Below are 18043 nucleotides of genomic sequence, written 5' to 3'. Positions count from 1 at the left end.
CACTCTGAATGCGAATGAATGCACCATGTTAACTCTGTTAGTGATCCGCCTCCCTCAGCAGCCTGCAGGCTCATGGTTTTTTCACGGGGAGGCCTGGTCTGAGTCTCTCTCTTGGAGGGCACTGTTTCAGTCCTACCCGCCCACCTCCTGGAGAGCTGCAGTCACAAAGGCCATCTCCTGGCACTGCCCTGCCATTGCTGCCCCGCTGCTCTTCCTCCTCCTTCATCCCACAACCCCAGCTCCTGCTCTCCCAGCTCCTGCACACAGGAAGTGAGAGGTGCTCTACCCCAATGTGTCCTTCTGCGCCCATCTGACGGGGAGCGGGGATGAGACGCTCTTCCCACACATACACTCCTAGTCTCTCGGGACTTTTGCTTCAGCCGTAGAGACTAGGAGTGGGTGGGCCGTGGGGGGAATAGGAAACTGGATAGATCAGGATTGAGGTGCGTCAGCAGAGCAGCGTGGAAAGCTGGCCTAGCACCTCAAACACAAGCAGTGCCACCTCCTCTTGATCCCCAGCCTGGGAGCAGTGCCAATGTAACTCAGCGCAGGCCTGTAACGGGTCCTTTTGTTTTCCTTGACAGGTCTCGGACAGCGGCATCCCTCCTCTTTCGTCCTCTGCCTTTGTAAACATCCAGGTGAGTGAGCCGAGCCAATATGCGCCCTCGGCGTTGCCCCTGGAGGTGTTCATCACTACGAATGAGAGCGCCTTCCGAGGCGGTGTTCTCGGCAAGATCCATGCCACGGATCGAGACCCCCATGACACCCTGGTGTACACCTTGGCAGCAGAAGTACCCCAAGAGGGGCGCTTCTCAGTGGGGGCAACGGATGGCAAAATCATCGCTGGCGAGAAGCTTCCCCATGGCCACTATGCCCTGAATGTGACTGTCAGTGATGGCACGTTCAAAACCACCACCACCATCAACGTCCATGTGTGGTGCTTCAGCCAGGAGGCGCTGGACAAGGCTGTGGTGTTACACTTCCAGCACCTCTCCCCTGAGGAGTTTGTGGGTGACCACTGGCGCAACTTGCAAAGGTTTCTGGGAAACACCCTGGTCACAAGACGTCAGAACATCCACATGGCCAGCCTACAGCCCACGGCAGCCTCTAACGGCGTGGAGCTCCTCTTGGCTGTCGGAGAGTCCTCCGGTGCCTTCTATGAGCCCCGCGTCCTAGCAAACAAGATTTCTCTGTTGGCTGGGGAGATGGACCAGCAGGTGGGGCTCCAGCTAAAGAAGGCCATTCATGTGCCATGTCATGGGCCAGCTTGTGCCCGGCGTGTCTGCAAGGAGACAATTCAGCTGGACCCGGGCATGGTGTCCACCTACAGCACTGCCCGACTCAGCGTTCTCACGCCCCGGCACAGCTTGGAGCAAATTTGTTCTTGCAATGGTGAGAAATCCTCCTTATTGCTCTTGAATTCTCCCCCTAGGGAAAGCAATGCCAGTCTCTAGTGTGTGGGATTATCCCTTCAGCACATCGCGAAACGCAGGGAGTTGTCATCGAATTACACTGTTCCATTAACTGGCCATTCTGCCTTCGCTTTCAGGGCCAGACCTAGCGTCCTTGAGCTTCAAATTCCATCTGGCCTGTAGGAAGAATTCCACTGGATAATGCTAAGCTCTTATCGTGTGTCATTAAATAATAACAGGATCTCTGTTGCCCCGATGAGAGTAAAGTCACTCATATGTGGAGCAAAATGGTCTGGGCTCTACGGGTAGAACTTCTATCCTTGGGTTCCCATGCTTTGGTCCTGTGTCCAGCAAAACACAGACTAGTTAAAAGTGGTGAATTCAAATCATAGAATCATAGAATATCAGGGTTGGAAGGGACCTCAGGAGGTGATCTAGTCCAACCCCCTGCTCAAAGCAGGACCAATCCCCAACTAAATCATCCCAGCCAGGGCTTTGTCAAGCCTGACCTTAAAAACCTCTAAGGAAGGAGATTCCACCACCTCCCTAGGTAACCCATTCCAGTGCTTCAAATCAAGCCAAAGATTTTGTATTCATATTTTAGGTACAGTAGCTTCCACTTAGCAGCAACCCGGCTGTAGTAGGAAGAGGGCCTGAAACATAAGGCCTTGTATTAGAGGCCTGTTATGAGGCCTGAGACTAAAGTAATGATCAAAACATCTCTATTCATCATGCTGTCATTCTGACCTTAGCTTTAGGATGGGTCAGCGTGTTCCTGTTATGTTTGGGGAATGTGCTGGTATCGAGGTGTTCTGGTACCACCTTTCTGGAATGTGTTTGCGTGTGTATTCTTGTGACTAACACTACTTAGGAATGGGTGGTTCAGCAATATCGGCCCTGTTCTTGCCAGATTCTGTGAGCAGGGCCTGCCTCTTGCTCACAACTTAACTTTGCTTTATATTAGCAAGTTTTGACCATTACTTTAGCCCAGGCCTCAGGCCTCCTACCAGGCCTCTAATACAAGGCCTTATCTTTCAGGCCCTCTTCCTACTATACCAGCTATTGACAACTTCCTGTTAACAGCAACATTTTGCCAGGCACCAATCCCGTCCCATTGACTTTAACGTTAATGGGATTCGGGTCCTGGCAACGGTTTGCCGCTGATTACCAACGTTTTTCAGAAGCCTGGCCCCAGCTGTGGCCCAGGTTTGGGAGGGAAGCTGCAGCCGGGGAAGGAAGTGCTGGGACCTGCCTTCTCTGGCGGCAACCCTGCAAACCTGCCTGCGGCTGCTGCTCCGCCTGTCCTGTCACTTCCTTCTGGGACTGCAGCCCGGCAAACCTGCTTGCACAGGAACGCCCATGACGTAAGGGGGGAGGCTGTTGGCAGGGCAGATGCCTCTCCAGGCTGTGCCCTGTTGGGGAACTACACACAGGGGAAGAAGTGCTGGGGCATGCTGCGCCCCAAAGAGCGCAGGGAGAAGCATTGTGCAGCCTCAGGGGTCCCCAGCACTTCTGTTTCCCATAGAAAGTCCCAGCATCCGGGCTGAAGCCAGGGAAGGTATATCCCAGTGCTTCTGTCCTGGCTGCAGCCCTGCAAACCTGCCTTCTGCTTATTAGTAACTGCTGGGTAATAGCAACTTTTGGCTGGTGACCGGAAGGTTACTAATAAGTGGAATCTACTGTATTTCCACATTGCCCACGGAATAGCAGGGATTGGTAGGTTGGGAATGAGCTGTCCTGGCAAAGCTGTTTGCAGCCCCCGAACAGGAATGTCCGGGGATGCTGCAGGACAGGACTGGGCTGCAGGTCATTATGGTGGAAGAGCTGTTGGGGAGGCTCAAAATGTGAATAGCCAGGGGGCGTTGCAGGTCCTCATGATCTTCACTGGCAGAGCTATGTAGAGACTGGGGGCAACAAGGACTCGTGCAGGTCAGGCTGGAGTTATGGTGGTTGAAATGGGGGAAAGCACAGGGCTGGGGAAAGCACTGGATGCCGTAGGTTGACCACAATCCAGAATCTCAGACTGTTTTCAGATGACCCGCCTTGCCTGGTTATATTTCTAGGCACGGCTGTGAGATTCAGTGGACACAGCTACATCTGGTACCATCACCAGGAGAGAGGGGACTGGCAGATGCAGTTCCGCCTGAAAACACACCAGCTGAACGGTGTTCTGCTCTTCGTCAATGGGACCAACACTGCTGTTCTGGAGGTAGGGTTTGCAATACCTAAGGATTTATTACAATTCCATTGCATGTGCACTGGGAACTATCACCAAAGGAAGGAACAGACTGAACAAAGTTATACCCACCTATGTGTAGGTGTAAGCCATTCTAAAATACCATGTGGTGAAGACCGTTGGTAACCTGGGTACTGTGCAACTTGGTATGTTCACCTAGGCGGGTGACACGTGATTACAGCATGACACGTTGTGATTACAGCATGACTGCTAGAGATGGGCTTTTTGCACCGATGGATTGTGCACACAGCCAGTCTGTACTAAAGCAGCCTAATGCTACTACCTCTCTTCCTTTACCCCTCGTTTGTTTCATCCTTCTGTGACATCATGTCCATTTGACTGTTGGCTCCTTGGAGAAAGGACTGTTATGTACTGGTTGGGGTTTTCAGTAACGCTCTGCTCCTGTTTAGCCAATGGGAAAATTCCCACTGACTTGAACAAAAGCAGAAGTTAAGCTGATGCTGAGCATCTTTGGAAATGTCACCTTAGGTGTTTGTACAGCGCCAGGTACAATGCGGTCCCAACCCCGAGGGTACCGCACTAACTAATAATAGTACGAGCAGCACAGGAGACAATTCAGGGATGCCAGAAGATAGAGTTCCCATATACACACAGGAGTCACTCGGGGAGCACGAGGAGCCAGATTCTCAGCTGGTACAAATTGACATTGGTCCGCTGACTTCAGGGGAGCTGAATGGACTCACACCCGCGGAGGATCTGGCCCATGGTACCTACAGACTCACAAACAGATCATTCAAGGGCCTGTGAACATGGTGTTTCCACCAACCCACAAGCTTGTAAGTGAGCAACCCAACCCCATTTATTCACCAGGGAATTAGTCAGAAACCCCTAAATGAGGTGTTACCCATTAACTTACCACAGGAAACAACAGCTGCTTCTAGTTTCCTCAGTGGCTGAGCTGGGCTGAGCACGGATCCAGTGGCCACCCAAAAAGATACAGAGAAGGTGTCCAGATGGACACCAATGGATTAAAGGCTCTTTGTTTTAATGGAAGGCAGGGAGAAGGTGAGGACAGAAGTCTTATAAAATGGCATCTCACATCACTTACTATTTCATGAACGATCCAGGCAACTTTAGCCAGTGAGATGGGGGAGAACCAATTCAAGCTTAAACTTGCAGGCCTCTTAGTTTATGTTTCTTGCAGTGGGTTTCGTCATTCCGGACAGCTGCCAGAACCAGGAACATCTTAATCTGATCTCTCCCCTTTCTTTGGCTGCACTTGCTGAATCTATAAAGAATTCAAAGGAGCATGTGTCTGCTCCCTTCAACCTTGGCAGCAGAAGGAAACCAAGAGCCCTTCAGAAAAGGGTTTTATTGTCTGTGTCTCATTAATTATAATGGGACTAATTTAAGTTTCATATCTTATAACTCACTTATTGACTTACTGGGTTTTTTCCCCTGACCCCATCTCTGTGTAATCTAGACTTACGACATAAATTAAATACAGCATCATGCTCATTTAAAGGGACACAATCCATTTTTTAAACTGAGTTTAACAATACTTTCAAGTGCGTCTCCGGCCCCTGAATCCCCTGCCTATTTCTGTGGCATTTTCCAATTTTAAAATGTTTTTCTCTCCGCTGTTTTGGCATAAAAGACCCCCACAAACAACAAGGGAAATGGTCTAGCAGGGGAATCAGTGGCGCTGGCAATACACCAAGTGCTGTTAAATGAACAAACTGAAAAAATACAGGGAAATATGTTCTTTCTTCTCTAATTTCTTGCATCTACAGCAATCCTAGGGGATGGCTGGAACAGTGGTGGGGGAATAATATTCAGACAGGAGGATGGTTTTTAAGATGACAGTGTCCATTTCAAACTGCTCGGAAGAGGCAGCTCACACAGTCCCCACCCCTGAGCCCCATGGTGGCATTAAGCCATTGGCTGCCGAGCATGGGGGGAGATGGGGAAAGGGTCTGCTTACCAGCAGGAGTGCCTGGAAGAATTTTCTCAGCCAGAATTCCTTCTTGGCCATGAGGAGGAGCTCGCTGGAGCAGCAGCTAGAGGGCGTGACCTTGCCCAGCTGCTCAGATCTGCTGGCCCCTCTGGCTGGGAAGCAAAACAGCGAATGCAGGGACTGCGATTGTATCTGCCAGTTGCACAGGGTCACGAAAGCTGCGGAAGGCTCTTGTACCCTCTTCTGCACCTGGCACAGCCCCAGAGCGCCCTCTCTACTCACCCAACCAGCCCCAATAAACCATTCAGGGAGGGGCCATTGTCAAGCCCACATCTGATCTAAAAGGGGTGCCTCAGACTTCGCCCTGAAGGCCAGCAGTGTTAGGCTCCAGCAGGTGCTTGGAGCAAGAAAGTCACATAACCAGGGATGCGCCACTGGAAGCACCTTGCCTCCAAGTCTTAGAGCAGCTCAGAGACTGGTCAATAAAATCACCTCCACTGATCTTAGCCCTCAGGGAGGTGCACAGGGAAAGAGGAGGAGGCGTGCATAGTAGCCAAGGAGACAATTTATTAGCCAATCCCACACATAGGACCTGGCGACAAAAGGCTAGTTAATGACTGAGTCCAAAGCCCCAGTCTTTTTGGCTATAAATAGACAGCTGTGCCTGTCCAGTGGGTAATATTAATAGATACTCTGCCCTGCAGCTGGAGGGGCAGCAGTGCCTTTGACTCATTTCTTTGTCACGCTGTTTGTGGAGTGCATCAGAGGGACCAAAACATTGCCAGGACATGTCTGATAAACTCTGGGGGCCCTCGAGCTTTTAGTTTTGCAAAAATAGGCAAATAAGCGCAAGTCAGTAGCATCTGTTATTTATTTGCTTATTGTCTCAGGTTTGTAGTTCTAGTGTTTTGAATAAATTCCTCCCAGGGTGAACCTGCCTTATCCTAATGATCTCCAAGCACTGCACCCGAGCTGAAACGGCATTGTGCACCAGAAGGAGGAAAAAGAGGGGCTAGCTGGAGGAGACTCATAAAGGAGTCTCTTTTTGCTTCAGGGGCATTGAATCCTAACTTGTCCCCAGAATCTGAACAAGCCAGTTACTGATGCTCAGCTTGTGTTTAAAACAGAAGGGAAACGGCAAAACCTTCTCTGATATTCTCACCCCACTGTGCAGAGATTCACACGCACAGCTCCTCCAAGGGTCACCCAGTGGAGATCATCCACCAGCTTCTACGAGTCCTTCCAAAACAGATTTCCCCTTGTCATATACACCTCTACCCCGATATAACGTGACCCGATATAACACGAATTTGGATATAACGCGGTAAAGCAGTGCTCCAGGGGGGGCGAGGCTGTGCACTCCGATGGATAAAAGCAAGTTCAATATAACGTGGTTTCATCTATAACGCGGTAAGATTTTTTGGTTCCCGAGGACAGTGTTATATCGAGGTAGAGGTGTCTATATATATATATATATAGACAGACAAACGAATGTTTAAAATTCTACCTGTGCATTCTCCCTATTCATGGCCCCCGGGTTCTATAGAAGACACTCCCTTACGAATCAATGGGGTAGGGGAAAAGAGGGGTTTTCACCTGAATTCACCCCGAAACCACACTTACATGCTTCTCTCTCTTTTCCCTGTCCCACCAAAGCTTTTAAGAGGAGTCACAGGCAATGGACAGCATTTTTCCCCCACTGCCCCTCCATTACAATGCAGAGGACGTTTGTGTGGTTAGTAATTAGAAGCTCAATGATCTGATTGTGTCATTCCCAGCCCCTGGTGCTGGAGAGGGAGTATTGGATTGCAGAGGATATTAGCAGCTTTGGCCCTGGTTTCCAATGTGCTGATAAAAAGCTGGGTACTACAGCAGGTCTCTTTCTTTCTTCTTCGCCCCCTTCACCTGCTCCTACAATGTAGCCCTGCCAGCTGCTCTTGCTTGCCTAGATTCTTTCAGCACCTCTCGTTAATGCCAACAGAGACGCTCCGGCATGGGCAGCTTCCACACCGGTAACAAGATACCAAGTAATCACTTGGGAAATGGAGTTCACTTGTGCACAGGCATCCTGAATGCCAGCACCACGGTGACCCAAATTAAACCCCGATGCAGCAGGTGGGGGCTGCAAGCAGCTGGGAAGTAAAGTCATGCAGCTTCTGCATGCTGCCACGTGGCGGTGTGGTCTGGGGCACGGAGTGTGGAACTGGGGGTCAGAATATTGTTAGCTCCTTAGGGTGGCAATTGTCTCACTGTGCCTACGTACTGCACCCAGCGGGGCCCTGATCTCTGTTGTGGCTTGTGGGTGCTACCATAATCCAAATCATACTTATTATAGCATGATGAATCACAGCACAGAGCTGATTCCTTCCCACCTCCCAGCCCTTTACAAAGGGAGGCAGGAGGGGCTAAATCCCGCCTGTCCTAGCGTGCACTCTGAACCCACAGGGTGATGCAAGTAGTAAGTTAGAGCAGAATTTGGCCTTACATATTACAGGAGTCCCGGGGGGCAGCTAACAACGTATCTTTGGCCGATCGAAAAAGTGACAGGAGCTGGGTTTTGGTTCAGAGCCATTTCTAGAGAGAACGAAAAACAAAGGAAATAATAAAATGCCGTTTGGTTTGTTCACATTAAGAATGGTTTTCTCCTGCCCTGCCCTCTTCCTCCCCATTGTAATTGAGGATTGGAATGGTCCAGCAGTTAGAAGGAGGTGATCCTGGACCAGTCCATAGTGCAGTCCTCTAGAGACCTCACACTTTCCGGGTCACCCAGGGGGCCCAGCATGGCCATAGGCCCATGGCACGATCATTTATAGACGCAGTTCCCATCTAGCTTCTGGGGAGGGTGTTGAGTCTGTCCGTGCACTATCCCAGCTATGCTGATTAGTGCATGATCTGCTTGAAACTCCTGCTAAAAATAGGGCAGCGCCACTCCTGGTTTTACAGGCCAGCTCATGAGCAGCCCTCTCCACCTACCAGTCAAGGGCTGCAGGAGAGGACAGAGATCGAGCTGCGTGAGCAAGATGAGACGGACTAGTTGTTTTCCAAAATAGCAACGTAAACCTAGTTTTAAAGTAGGTTTGACTTCTTGGGTGCGAAGTTTAGGGCTGGCGAAAGGCGGCTGCCTTCTCCAGGCCAGCACCTACCTACTCCAGCTTCCCCCAAGACTGCCCTGCCAATTGGCAAGAGGAGACTTTTGGTTGCAAGGCTCGTGCAATTCTTCAGCTTCCTGAGTAGAGTTAATGGTGAAGGTGGTAGTTCAGTCCACCAGGAACTGCGGTGAGACGCATTGTAATTTAAAAGATATACACAGTCGTCCCCCACCACGGACAGTCCCATGGGCATTTCATTTCTAACGCAAGGCAAAGCCTCAGGAGGTTTGGCTGGTGGAACGGTCCTATTGGCTGAACGTTCTTGGGTCCTGGGAATCTCAGGCATTTGCCTCTTGCCTTGCACAGAAGGGGAAGGAGGGGAGCAGGGAGCGTTGAAAGCCCAGCGGCACAACGGTGTTTGCATCGCTGCTAATTCTGTCTGTTTGGGCGTGTTTTGCAGCTCGTTAACGGGGTGCCTCATCTCGGACACCGATGCCGTGGCAATATCAACGGGAACCTCTCCTCCCTGGGTTTTGTGAGCGACGGAGAGTGGCACTCAGTCCTTCTGGAAGTGAAAAGCACATCCCTCCGCTTGCTCGTCGACAGCTTGGGAAATACGTCTCTCCTGCTGCCCGGGGCCTGCAGCATCTCCCCTTCCAGGAGAGATCTGCTCTTCGGGGGGATCGTCCAGTCCCGACAGCCCCAGCGGGTCACTCGGGGGTTTAGAGGTTGCCTGGATGCGGTCAGAATTGACAGCGAAGACGTGATGCTCCTGCCTGGGGACAGCCAGGTGAAGGGGATTGTGGAGGAGGTGGGGATAAAGCAGTGCTGCCCGCACACCGGCGCCTGCAGCAGCAACCCCTGCCTCAATGAGGGGATGTGCGCCGAGACTCACGGAGGAGGTACGTGTATGTCCCGCCATGACTTTCTGGGCAATAAGAAATCAATAGTCTGGAGGCGAGCATGGAAAACAGCTGAGCCGAATGGGCGAATTTAAGGGGGCTGCCCCAGAGGAGGGGAAGTTCTGGCTTTTCACAGCGCTGCGTCTCCCAGCAGGCTGTCAGGGGGCAATGTCCTCAATCAGTGAAACAACACATTGGAAGCATTACGAGGCAGTCCTTGGCAGATCAGACTGGGTGCACCGCTGTTTCTGCACAGGGCCTTGGATTCAGTTGTATTTTCATTCAGGCTTTTACAAAGCCTCAAGGAGCTGGAATACCGTGAGGTCTGGTCATCCCATGACGTTTCAGCTCCCGGAAGGTGGAAACACTGTGGGAAGACGAGATGTGGATTTGTTCCCATCCTATAAGTGACTCCCGGGGGCGGGGGAGGGAACCTGTGAAAGTCATTAACACAAGCTCATGCCTGCAATTCTCGGGTTCATCTGAACCTGGTTGCCCAGCAGTTTTTTTGTAGCAGGATTTCATCCATGTCACAAACACGGGTGTATCTATCTGTGCACCTCATCAACCTGACAACTCCCCTGTGAGGCAGGGCAGTGCTATCATCCTCATTTCACAGGTGGGGCACTGAGACACAGAGAGACTAAGTGACTTGACCAAGGCCTCACAGGAAACCTGTAGCAGAGTTGGGGATTAAAGTCGGGTCTCCCAATCCCAGGCTAGCACGCTAACCACTGCACCACCCTTCCTCTCCAGAACATCTTGCTCTGATTTCTGTGGGTGAACAGTGTGTGAGAGGGACAGCGTAACATTGCAGCACTGAGCTTCTTGAAACAGCCACTGCCCATGCTCGGGGTTTCCTGCTCTGACTTCCATTCCCCTGTCTTGGGGGCATCTGGAGGCAGTTCTGATACAGCTACATGGTGATGGGAGACATGCACAGGGGAATCCTTTGAACCCTGTCTGTGCTTATTGATGCTTTTGTTTTTCTGCCTGAGGTCTGCTGCAGAGTCCCACGCCCTATTGGGTTAGCAGCAATCAAAGGGCTGAGAGCACACCTCCCTCCTTCCCTCCCCGCCTGCCCCCTCGGGCAACAGGATTTAGATTCCTGTCAGCTAGGCAGCTGTTTAGCTCAGGTGAACTTGTTCGAGGTAAAGTGCACAGACACAGGGTGTGTGAGTGTGCAACCCTGCAAAAGGGGTCGTGTGTGTACAGGGGGACGTGTGCACATATGTGCAAATGTGCTTGTGCATGTGTGTGTGTGTGTGTGTGTGTGCTGGAGTGCAAGGGCATGTGTGTTTGTGCGAGAAAGTGTTTGTGTAAATATGCTTGGATCTCATGCAAATGTCACAATAAGGCCAATCAGCCAGTGACAGGATCATGCTCAGGGATAGTGTGTGTGAGCACATGGATAAGATTGAACGTACACGTCTCTGTGTTTGCATGGCTGGCTGGTTGTGCCTGCCATGTGCACGAGTGTGTGCACACGTGTGTGCACACGGCTCTACTAGTGACGTGGAAGTGAGCCGGAACTTGCCTGAGTTACTCTAGGCACAGAGGATGGAGACATTTATTTTGTGGGTCATAACCAGGCACTTTTCTAGGCTGCTCCAAGGTGGAGGGGCTGCACTTCCCCAGCGCAGCTTGCTAGTGCATGGTGCGAAAGAGCTCAGGTGAGCCGTTGAAATTCCCAGGATCAGAATTTGATTTGGCAGATACCAGAAAAATAGAAGCCCAGCCCCCCAGCCCATTGGGGTTTCACTCCTGCTGTTGCCATGACAACTCCCACGGGGAAGTGGAACAAAGCGTGTCCGGACAGGAGCTGCCTAGACATGGCCTTTTGCCGGGCGCTTGGCGGGCTAAAGGCTATCATCGTTAGACATCATGTCTAAAAGAGTCATAAAAATCTGCAGCCGGTGGATCAGCTTTGCCCTCCCGGGAGGGAGGGGGCCACCGGCTCCATTTAGGACCTCACCTGAGCTGTACCCGGGGTTACAGGACAACACCTTTGTGCTCTTCAGATGGCGCATTCAGGAGAGTCTCCGCGCTGGGCAGTTGTGGTGTGTCTTATTATGCAGCCTCAACCCCAAGTTCACTCCCGCTGCTAATTCCCAAAGTGTCAGATTGTTCGTGCACCCTGGGCCAGAAACCACCTCTGCCGCCTAGCTGGTGCAGCCATCTCACAGCTCTCTATCGCCCTCTCTAGGTTACACTTGCATCTGCCCGGTGCTGTTTTCTGGCGACCGCTGTGAGCTGGGGGACAGCCCGTGTGAATCCAAGCCCTGCTTGCATGGGGGCACCTGCCTCCTCTCCGAAACAGGCTATACCTGCCGCTGCCCCGATTGGTACCTGGGGGAAAGGTAAGACCAAGGAATGGCTTTTTGACTGCGTGTTCCCCTGTGCGGAGCCCTCAGCTTACAAGACAGGTTTAACTTTGGGCACCGTTTCTCATGGCTGGGGTGAATACCCAGGAACTGCATGTTCCTGCAGTTTACCTGGTCACAAATCTTAATACCCCAGACAGCCACTCCAAGATTGATTGCCACATTACATGCGCTTTTTGGATTGCATTCTCAGACTCTAGAAGGCAGAAGGAACCAGACAACGAATTAATCCCCCTGCGATTGCATTGTCACTAGCTGAGCCATGTACTCACGGTTCTTAGCGCCTGAGAAAATAATCTCCTTTAGTCAGCATTTCGCTGGGTGCCTGTGAATGTTTTGTTTGGTGCCGATTCAAAGTGTCTTCTTGTGACAGGGCTGTTCCTAGAACTGCTCTTTTAACAAGTACACACTTCGCTCGGCTGTGTTACAAATTACCCCTGACATGTCAGGGCTCCTTCGCAGAATGGAGAGGACGAACACAGAGGATGCATTGTTCTGGGGGAGATTGATGACGGCTCTGTAGCTGATACCTGTCGAGTTTTACAAGTTGGTTAATATCAGCCAAGAGTCAGATCCTTACCGTTACCAAGTCACTGCTGGAGGGGATATTCCAGGGACCACATCTGTCAGACACCAGATCTGCAGTGCTAAGGAACATAGGAATGTCTACATTGGATCAGACCCAAGGTCCATCCAGCCCAGTATCCTGTCTCTGATAGTTGCCAGCACCAGATGCTTCAAGGAAAGTTGTAAGAACCCTACAGCAGGCAGATATAGGATAATCTGCCCCTATAGTGAGTCTCGTCCTGGTCTCTAATAATTAGAGACTGGCTTAAGCCCTGAAGCACAAGGTTTAAGGCACCTTCCCAAATTATTGTTGTCATTAATTTTGATAATTCTGAATATTCTTCATAACCACATTAGCGCATGTTCAGAATACGCATTCAGCACTGAAAGAGTTAACATGGCTCCAGAAGTAGCTTTCACTATCCACGTCACCTTGGGTCATCCGTAAGGAAGCAGTTACGCCTGCCGTAACCACATGTCCCTCTCTGGGCTCCTCGCTTCTGCCTGCCCCACAACATGGCCGAAAATAGCCCAGCTCAAGTTGAATGTGAAGTGAATCTAGCACATCTCTACTGCCTTTCAATTAAAGCTGCCCGGCATGTAGACGGGCCTCTTGGGTGAATATGAAGGTTGAAATTATCCACCCTATTTTGGGGGAAATGTGCAACTGATCACCAGATCACCTGAAACAGGCTGCACCCTCTAGTCAGACAAGGTGGGGGAGGCAATATCTTTTATTGGACCAACTTCTGATGGTGAGAGAGAGAGAAGCTTTCGAGCTACACGGAGCACTTCTGCAGGTCTGGGAAAGAGACTCCGAGCGTCACAGCTAAATGCAAGATGGAACAGATTGTTTAGCACAAGGAGGTAGCCTTAAAGGGTGTGGGAATGTCTCCCTTAAATAAATCGTTATGCACGAGAAGGCATTGAGAGGAAGCTGAAAAAGAAAAGGAATGTGATAAAAAAGGCACCCGTTCAGGGTGGGAGGGCTGATGCTTCTGGATGGGAGGATCCCAAATCCAACTTTCCGAGCCCTGAAGGAGTTCAGAGTTCTAGAATCATTTCCAAGTTGATGGGATTCCTGTTCTATTCAGGAATGGGAGAGTGTCGGGTTTTTAAATGGGGGTGGGGATTTAGATCAGTATTTTGGTCTTGATTCCTCGGACTTTTCATAAAATCTCTAAGTGCCTAAGAGCTGGTCTTTACTAGAGCTTCTAGAAATTCATGCATTTGTCAAAGCTACTCTGGACACTCCCCAGACGTTTGCTCCAGGCGGCAAACATCTGTAGCTTCCCTTGGGGAGACAGCCTAGGGTAAACTACAGCTGAGGAGGTTTCTTAAAGATCAATGCAGTTCAGAGTGTCCCTGGATTCCCTAGCCTGATTTATCAGAGACTTCAAGAGTGGGGAGGTTCCAAGCACCCAGTTCTCCCCAGCAAAGGAGACGGGTGTACTGGAGAAGAATCTTCCTCTGAACTTTGGAAAGAGGAGTTTTGTCCCTTGGCCTTTGGTATTGCAATGATCTGTTTTATGTCTCTGTGGTGTGGTGAGATGTACTGGGTAATGGCTGAGGGAGGCGGAGGCATTTTCAGGGTTGCTTGGGTGGCATCACCCTACAGAAAACCAAGGAGAAGGAACTTTATGGTAGCCAGTGCTACCATGAAAGAACTAAAAATGGGGATAAAGCAGCTGCTCCGGACCAAACAAACCGCAAATATGGGTATAAAATAAACGAATGTGGCTGGGGTCCAAGTTTGCCTTTAAGAGCTGGCCATTCCTCTGCCCCACCCCACAATCCTCCTGCTAGTTGGCAGAATTGGAGAAAGGGCAACTTTGCTCCGGTTCCCTGAAAACTATCATTTAACTTATTGCCAGGGACATGTCCCTGTGGGCCCCTCCTCACCTTCACCACTAGAGGGAGCAACACACCACATTCCAGAGAAAGGCCCATTCAGAAATCAACCTTACAGGTTCCCCAGCCTGTCCCCACCTCCATCTAAGCTGGAGAACTTGGGAGCACTGTGGACAGAAAATCCCCTGGTGGCAATACACCATCTCCTGGTTCTTGGCTGGCAAGCAACCGAGGCTGGGCATAATTTCGGGCTAGCGGGTGCTCGGGCTCTGAGAACAGTTGTGTGGAGCAGCCTCACTGCTTCAGCTGGTTAGAGCTTCTAGCAGGTGTCCCCAGCTCTGATGGCCGGTGTCTCCCTTCCCCTTCCCCGCTGCAGGTGTGAGAAGGTGGCTGAGGAATGTCAGGACAACCCCTGCCGGAACGCGGGGCGCTGTGTGAACGCCGGCGGCTCTCTCCGCTGCATCTGCACGGGGGAGTACCAGGGGGCATTCTGCACGCAGAGGCTCGTTACCCCCGACATCGCGCCCGCCAAGTGGGGGATGGGTCCTGAGGAGATCGGCGAGATTGTTGCTGGGGTGCTGGGCGTCGCCATCCTGGCGGTGGCCTTCGCCTTCATCCGCAGGCGCTACTGCCGCCCCGCCAAGGCTCACAAGCCGGTGGCCAGCGAGGACCCAGACCTGCTCTCCAAAAGCGAGTTCTCCAAGAGCGTGGGGGTGGCCACGCACGCCCCGCCACCCATCGAGCTCAACATCCTCAGCAACGGCCCGCACAACAACCTGGACAGGGGCACGCCGGAGCAGCGCAAGCCCATCCCCACGCCGGAGTTTGTCACCTTCAGCTCGGGCAATGCCCAGAAACCCCGGGGCACCATCGTGTGCAGCGTGGCCCCCAACCTCCCGTCTACCGCGCCCTCCTCCAACTCCGACAACGAGTCCTTCATCAAGAGCTCCTGGGCCAGGGAGCAGATGGGTCAGTGCTCCCCCTCCACATGCCCCTTCCTCCTGCTAGAGGTGGCTCCCCAATGCATTGGGGCTTCAGGCTTGTGAAGGGCCAACGGCACTGGCAAGAGCCAGCATAGTGTGGGCAGATGCTGTCCAAGCCTGTGCCACAGCCCTCCCCATGCAGTCTAGTCTCTACTGCTACACCCAGCTATTCCCCCCCGCAACCCTACAGCCCTGCCAACACCCCTCACACCTGACCAGCTACACCCGGCTATTCACCCCCACAGCTCTGCCAACACCCCTCACTCCTGACCTGCTACATCCCTCACACCTGACCAGCTACACCCGGCTATTCACCCCCACAGCTCTGCCAACACCCCTCACTCCTGACCTGCTACACCTCTCACACCCTGACCAGCTACACCCGGCTATTCACACACACAGCCCTGCCATCACCCCTCAATCCTGACCTGCTACATCCCTCACACCTGACCAGCTACACCCAGCTATTCACACACGCAGCCCTGCCAACACCCCTCACACCTGACCAGCTACACCCGGCTATTCACCCCCACAGCTCTGCCAACACCCATCACTCCTGACCTGCTACACCTCTCACACCCTGACCAGCTACACCCGGCTATTCACACACACAGCCCTGCCATCACCCCTCAATCCTGACCTGCTACATCCCTCACACCTGACCAGCTACACCCAGCTATTCACACACATACACACACAGCCCTAGCAACACCCCTCACTCCTGACTGGCTACACCCCTCACACCTGACCAGCTATTCACACACACACACACACACACACACACACCTGCCAACACCTGTCACTCCTGACCTGCTACATCCCTCACACCTGACCCACTGCATCCAGCTATCCCCCCACACAGCCTTGCCAACACCCCTCAATCCTGACCTGCTACACCCCTCACACCTGACCCGCTAGACCCCTCTTTTCTACTTGTTCTCTCTTCCTTTCTCTCTAATATACCCAGATTTGGATGGATGGAGAGAGAGAGAGAAAGATGGCTAGAGAGGAAGAAGAGATAAAGAGCTATTGGATGACTAGATGTATACTTACGTATACTTAATTCTGTCTCAGCACGGGGGATAGACTAGATGGCCTCTTGAGGCCCCTTCCAGCCCTACCTTGCTCTGATTCCAAGTAGGAATGGCTATGGACAGCTACTAACCTGGTTCTGATTTATTTCCAGTATATCCAGCAGAAACCACCTACTGGCCTCCCAGGTACCACCCATTGGATGTCCAGGACCATCCCCACTACGACGTTATTCAAGGCCCTCTTCTGCCATCTTCCCATCCTCCTCCTCCCCAAATAGACTCTGAACCAGCTGGTCTTTACGGTGGCTTTCCCTTCCCACTAGACCAAAGCAATAAGCGGGCCCCCATCCCTCCACGCTACAGCAACCAGAACCTGGAGGACTTCCTGCCACCTGACCCTATGGAACTGCCCGCCTCCCAGTGCCAGAACGAGTACACCGCCATCAGCTACTATCCTTCCCAGCTGCTGCAGAGCGAGGGGACCCCCTACCCTCCGGACGCTGGCTACAAAAGGGTGAGCATGCGCCTCAGCGTGGCCCAGCCGTCCTACGCAGACTGCGAGGTGGGGCACCAGCCCGGCATCAGGGCCCAGCCAATGCCACCCCCAAACTACGAGGGCTCTGACATGGTGGAAAGTGACTATGGGAGTTGCGAGGAGGTGATGTTTTAATGGGGCCGTGTGCTCAAAACGAGAAGGAAGCAGCGTGAGCGGTGACTGGAACGTGTATGGAGGGAGAAGTAACCTTTTGTTTTAGTCCCCTCTCTCCTGGGACATACAACGCTCCCTGTCCCCCATTAACAGCTTCCCCGTGCTCAGTCGGGCTGTAATATAGCATGGACTCTTGTCCCTGGCGTTCTATAAATCGCTCCTGCTGCTGCTCCGGAATGGATCTCAGCCGGGCAGAAAACACAAAGGCCAGTGCCAGGGAACACAAAGGGAATTCCTCAGATGCCAACAGGCGCTGATGGCAAGTCAGTCTTCATGCCAACAGTTTCCTTAGACATGGAGGCACCACCTCTCCCTGCCCTGGGCATGGAGCCTGGCAGCGGGAGAGAGGACCACGGAACTTTGGGACAGTCCGTTGCCAGGGTAGCAGAAGGTGGGACTGGACTGGTTCCTCACTGTAGTCCAGGGAGATCTGAGCTACATCTCTGAGGGGTCTCTTGTGCCTGGCTCCAAGGGCTTCAGGTGGGCTAATAATTCTCCAAGCAGAACTGTGGAGTTTTGACGACAGCCTGCCCCCGATTCCGTCCATCCTCCAGGCTGGCGCCCTTCATGGCCATGAGGGGGGAGAGAGAAGGGGGAATTTAGCCGTTACATTAGTTCATTCCTGGGCTTGTCTCCCTACAACTGTAAAGAGCCCAGAAAAATGTCCATTTCTACAGGAGAAACTGAGCAAAGAATCCCGCCTCCCTAACCCACATCATGAGGTACCACAGGTTGCCGGCAGGAGAAGGCACAAGATATACAGGCAGGCCTGAATTCAAAGTAGGTAGGTGTTTGACTGGACAATTATTTCAGCACCTTCCCATCTGGAAATCTGCCAGGCTACATCTGTACCGCAAGTGTTACCGGTCATCTATCCACATCTACAGCATCCCTCGTGCTGGGGACATGGCTCCGTTGTCGTCATATAAAGGGGGATTCTTCATAAAGGCTGCTGGGT

At 52.1% G+C, this 18043-nt stretch overlaps 1 protein-coding gene across 1 annotated transcript in view; it reads left to right on the top strand.

The window, feature by feature from the left end:
• Positions 1-17046, top strand: part of FAT2 (FAT atypical cadherin 2) — a 64418-nt gene extending 47372 nt beyond the window's left edge. The window contains exons 18-23 of the mRNA XM_065409559.1: positions 585-1392; positions 3476-3621; positions 9116-9557; positions 11764-11917; positions 14736-15328; positions 16529-17046. Coding sequence (XP_065265631.1) covers positions 585-1392; positions 3476-3621; positions 9116-9557; positions 11764-11917; positions 14736-15328; positions 16529-17046 — 2661 coding nt within the window. The remainder of the gene's footprint in view (positions 1-584; positions 1393-3475; positions 3622-9115; positions 9558-11763; positions 11918-14735; positions 15329-16528) is intronic.
• Positions 17047-18043: the final 997 nt, after the last annotated feature.

The sequence above is a fragment of the Emys orbicularis genome, chromosome 8, assembly GCF_028017835.1.
Source record: "Emys orbicularis isolate rEmyOrb1 chromosome 8, rEmyOrb1.hap1, whole genome shotgun sequence".
Taxonomy (NCBI): Eukaryota; Metazoa; Chordata; order Testudines; family Emydidae; genus Emys; species Emys orbicularis.
This window is presented reverse-complemented; position numbering and strand designations above follow the sequence as displayed.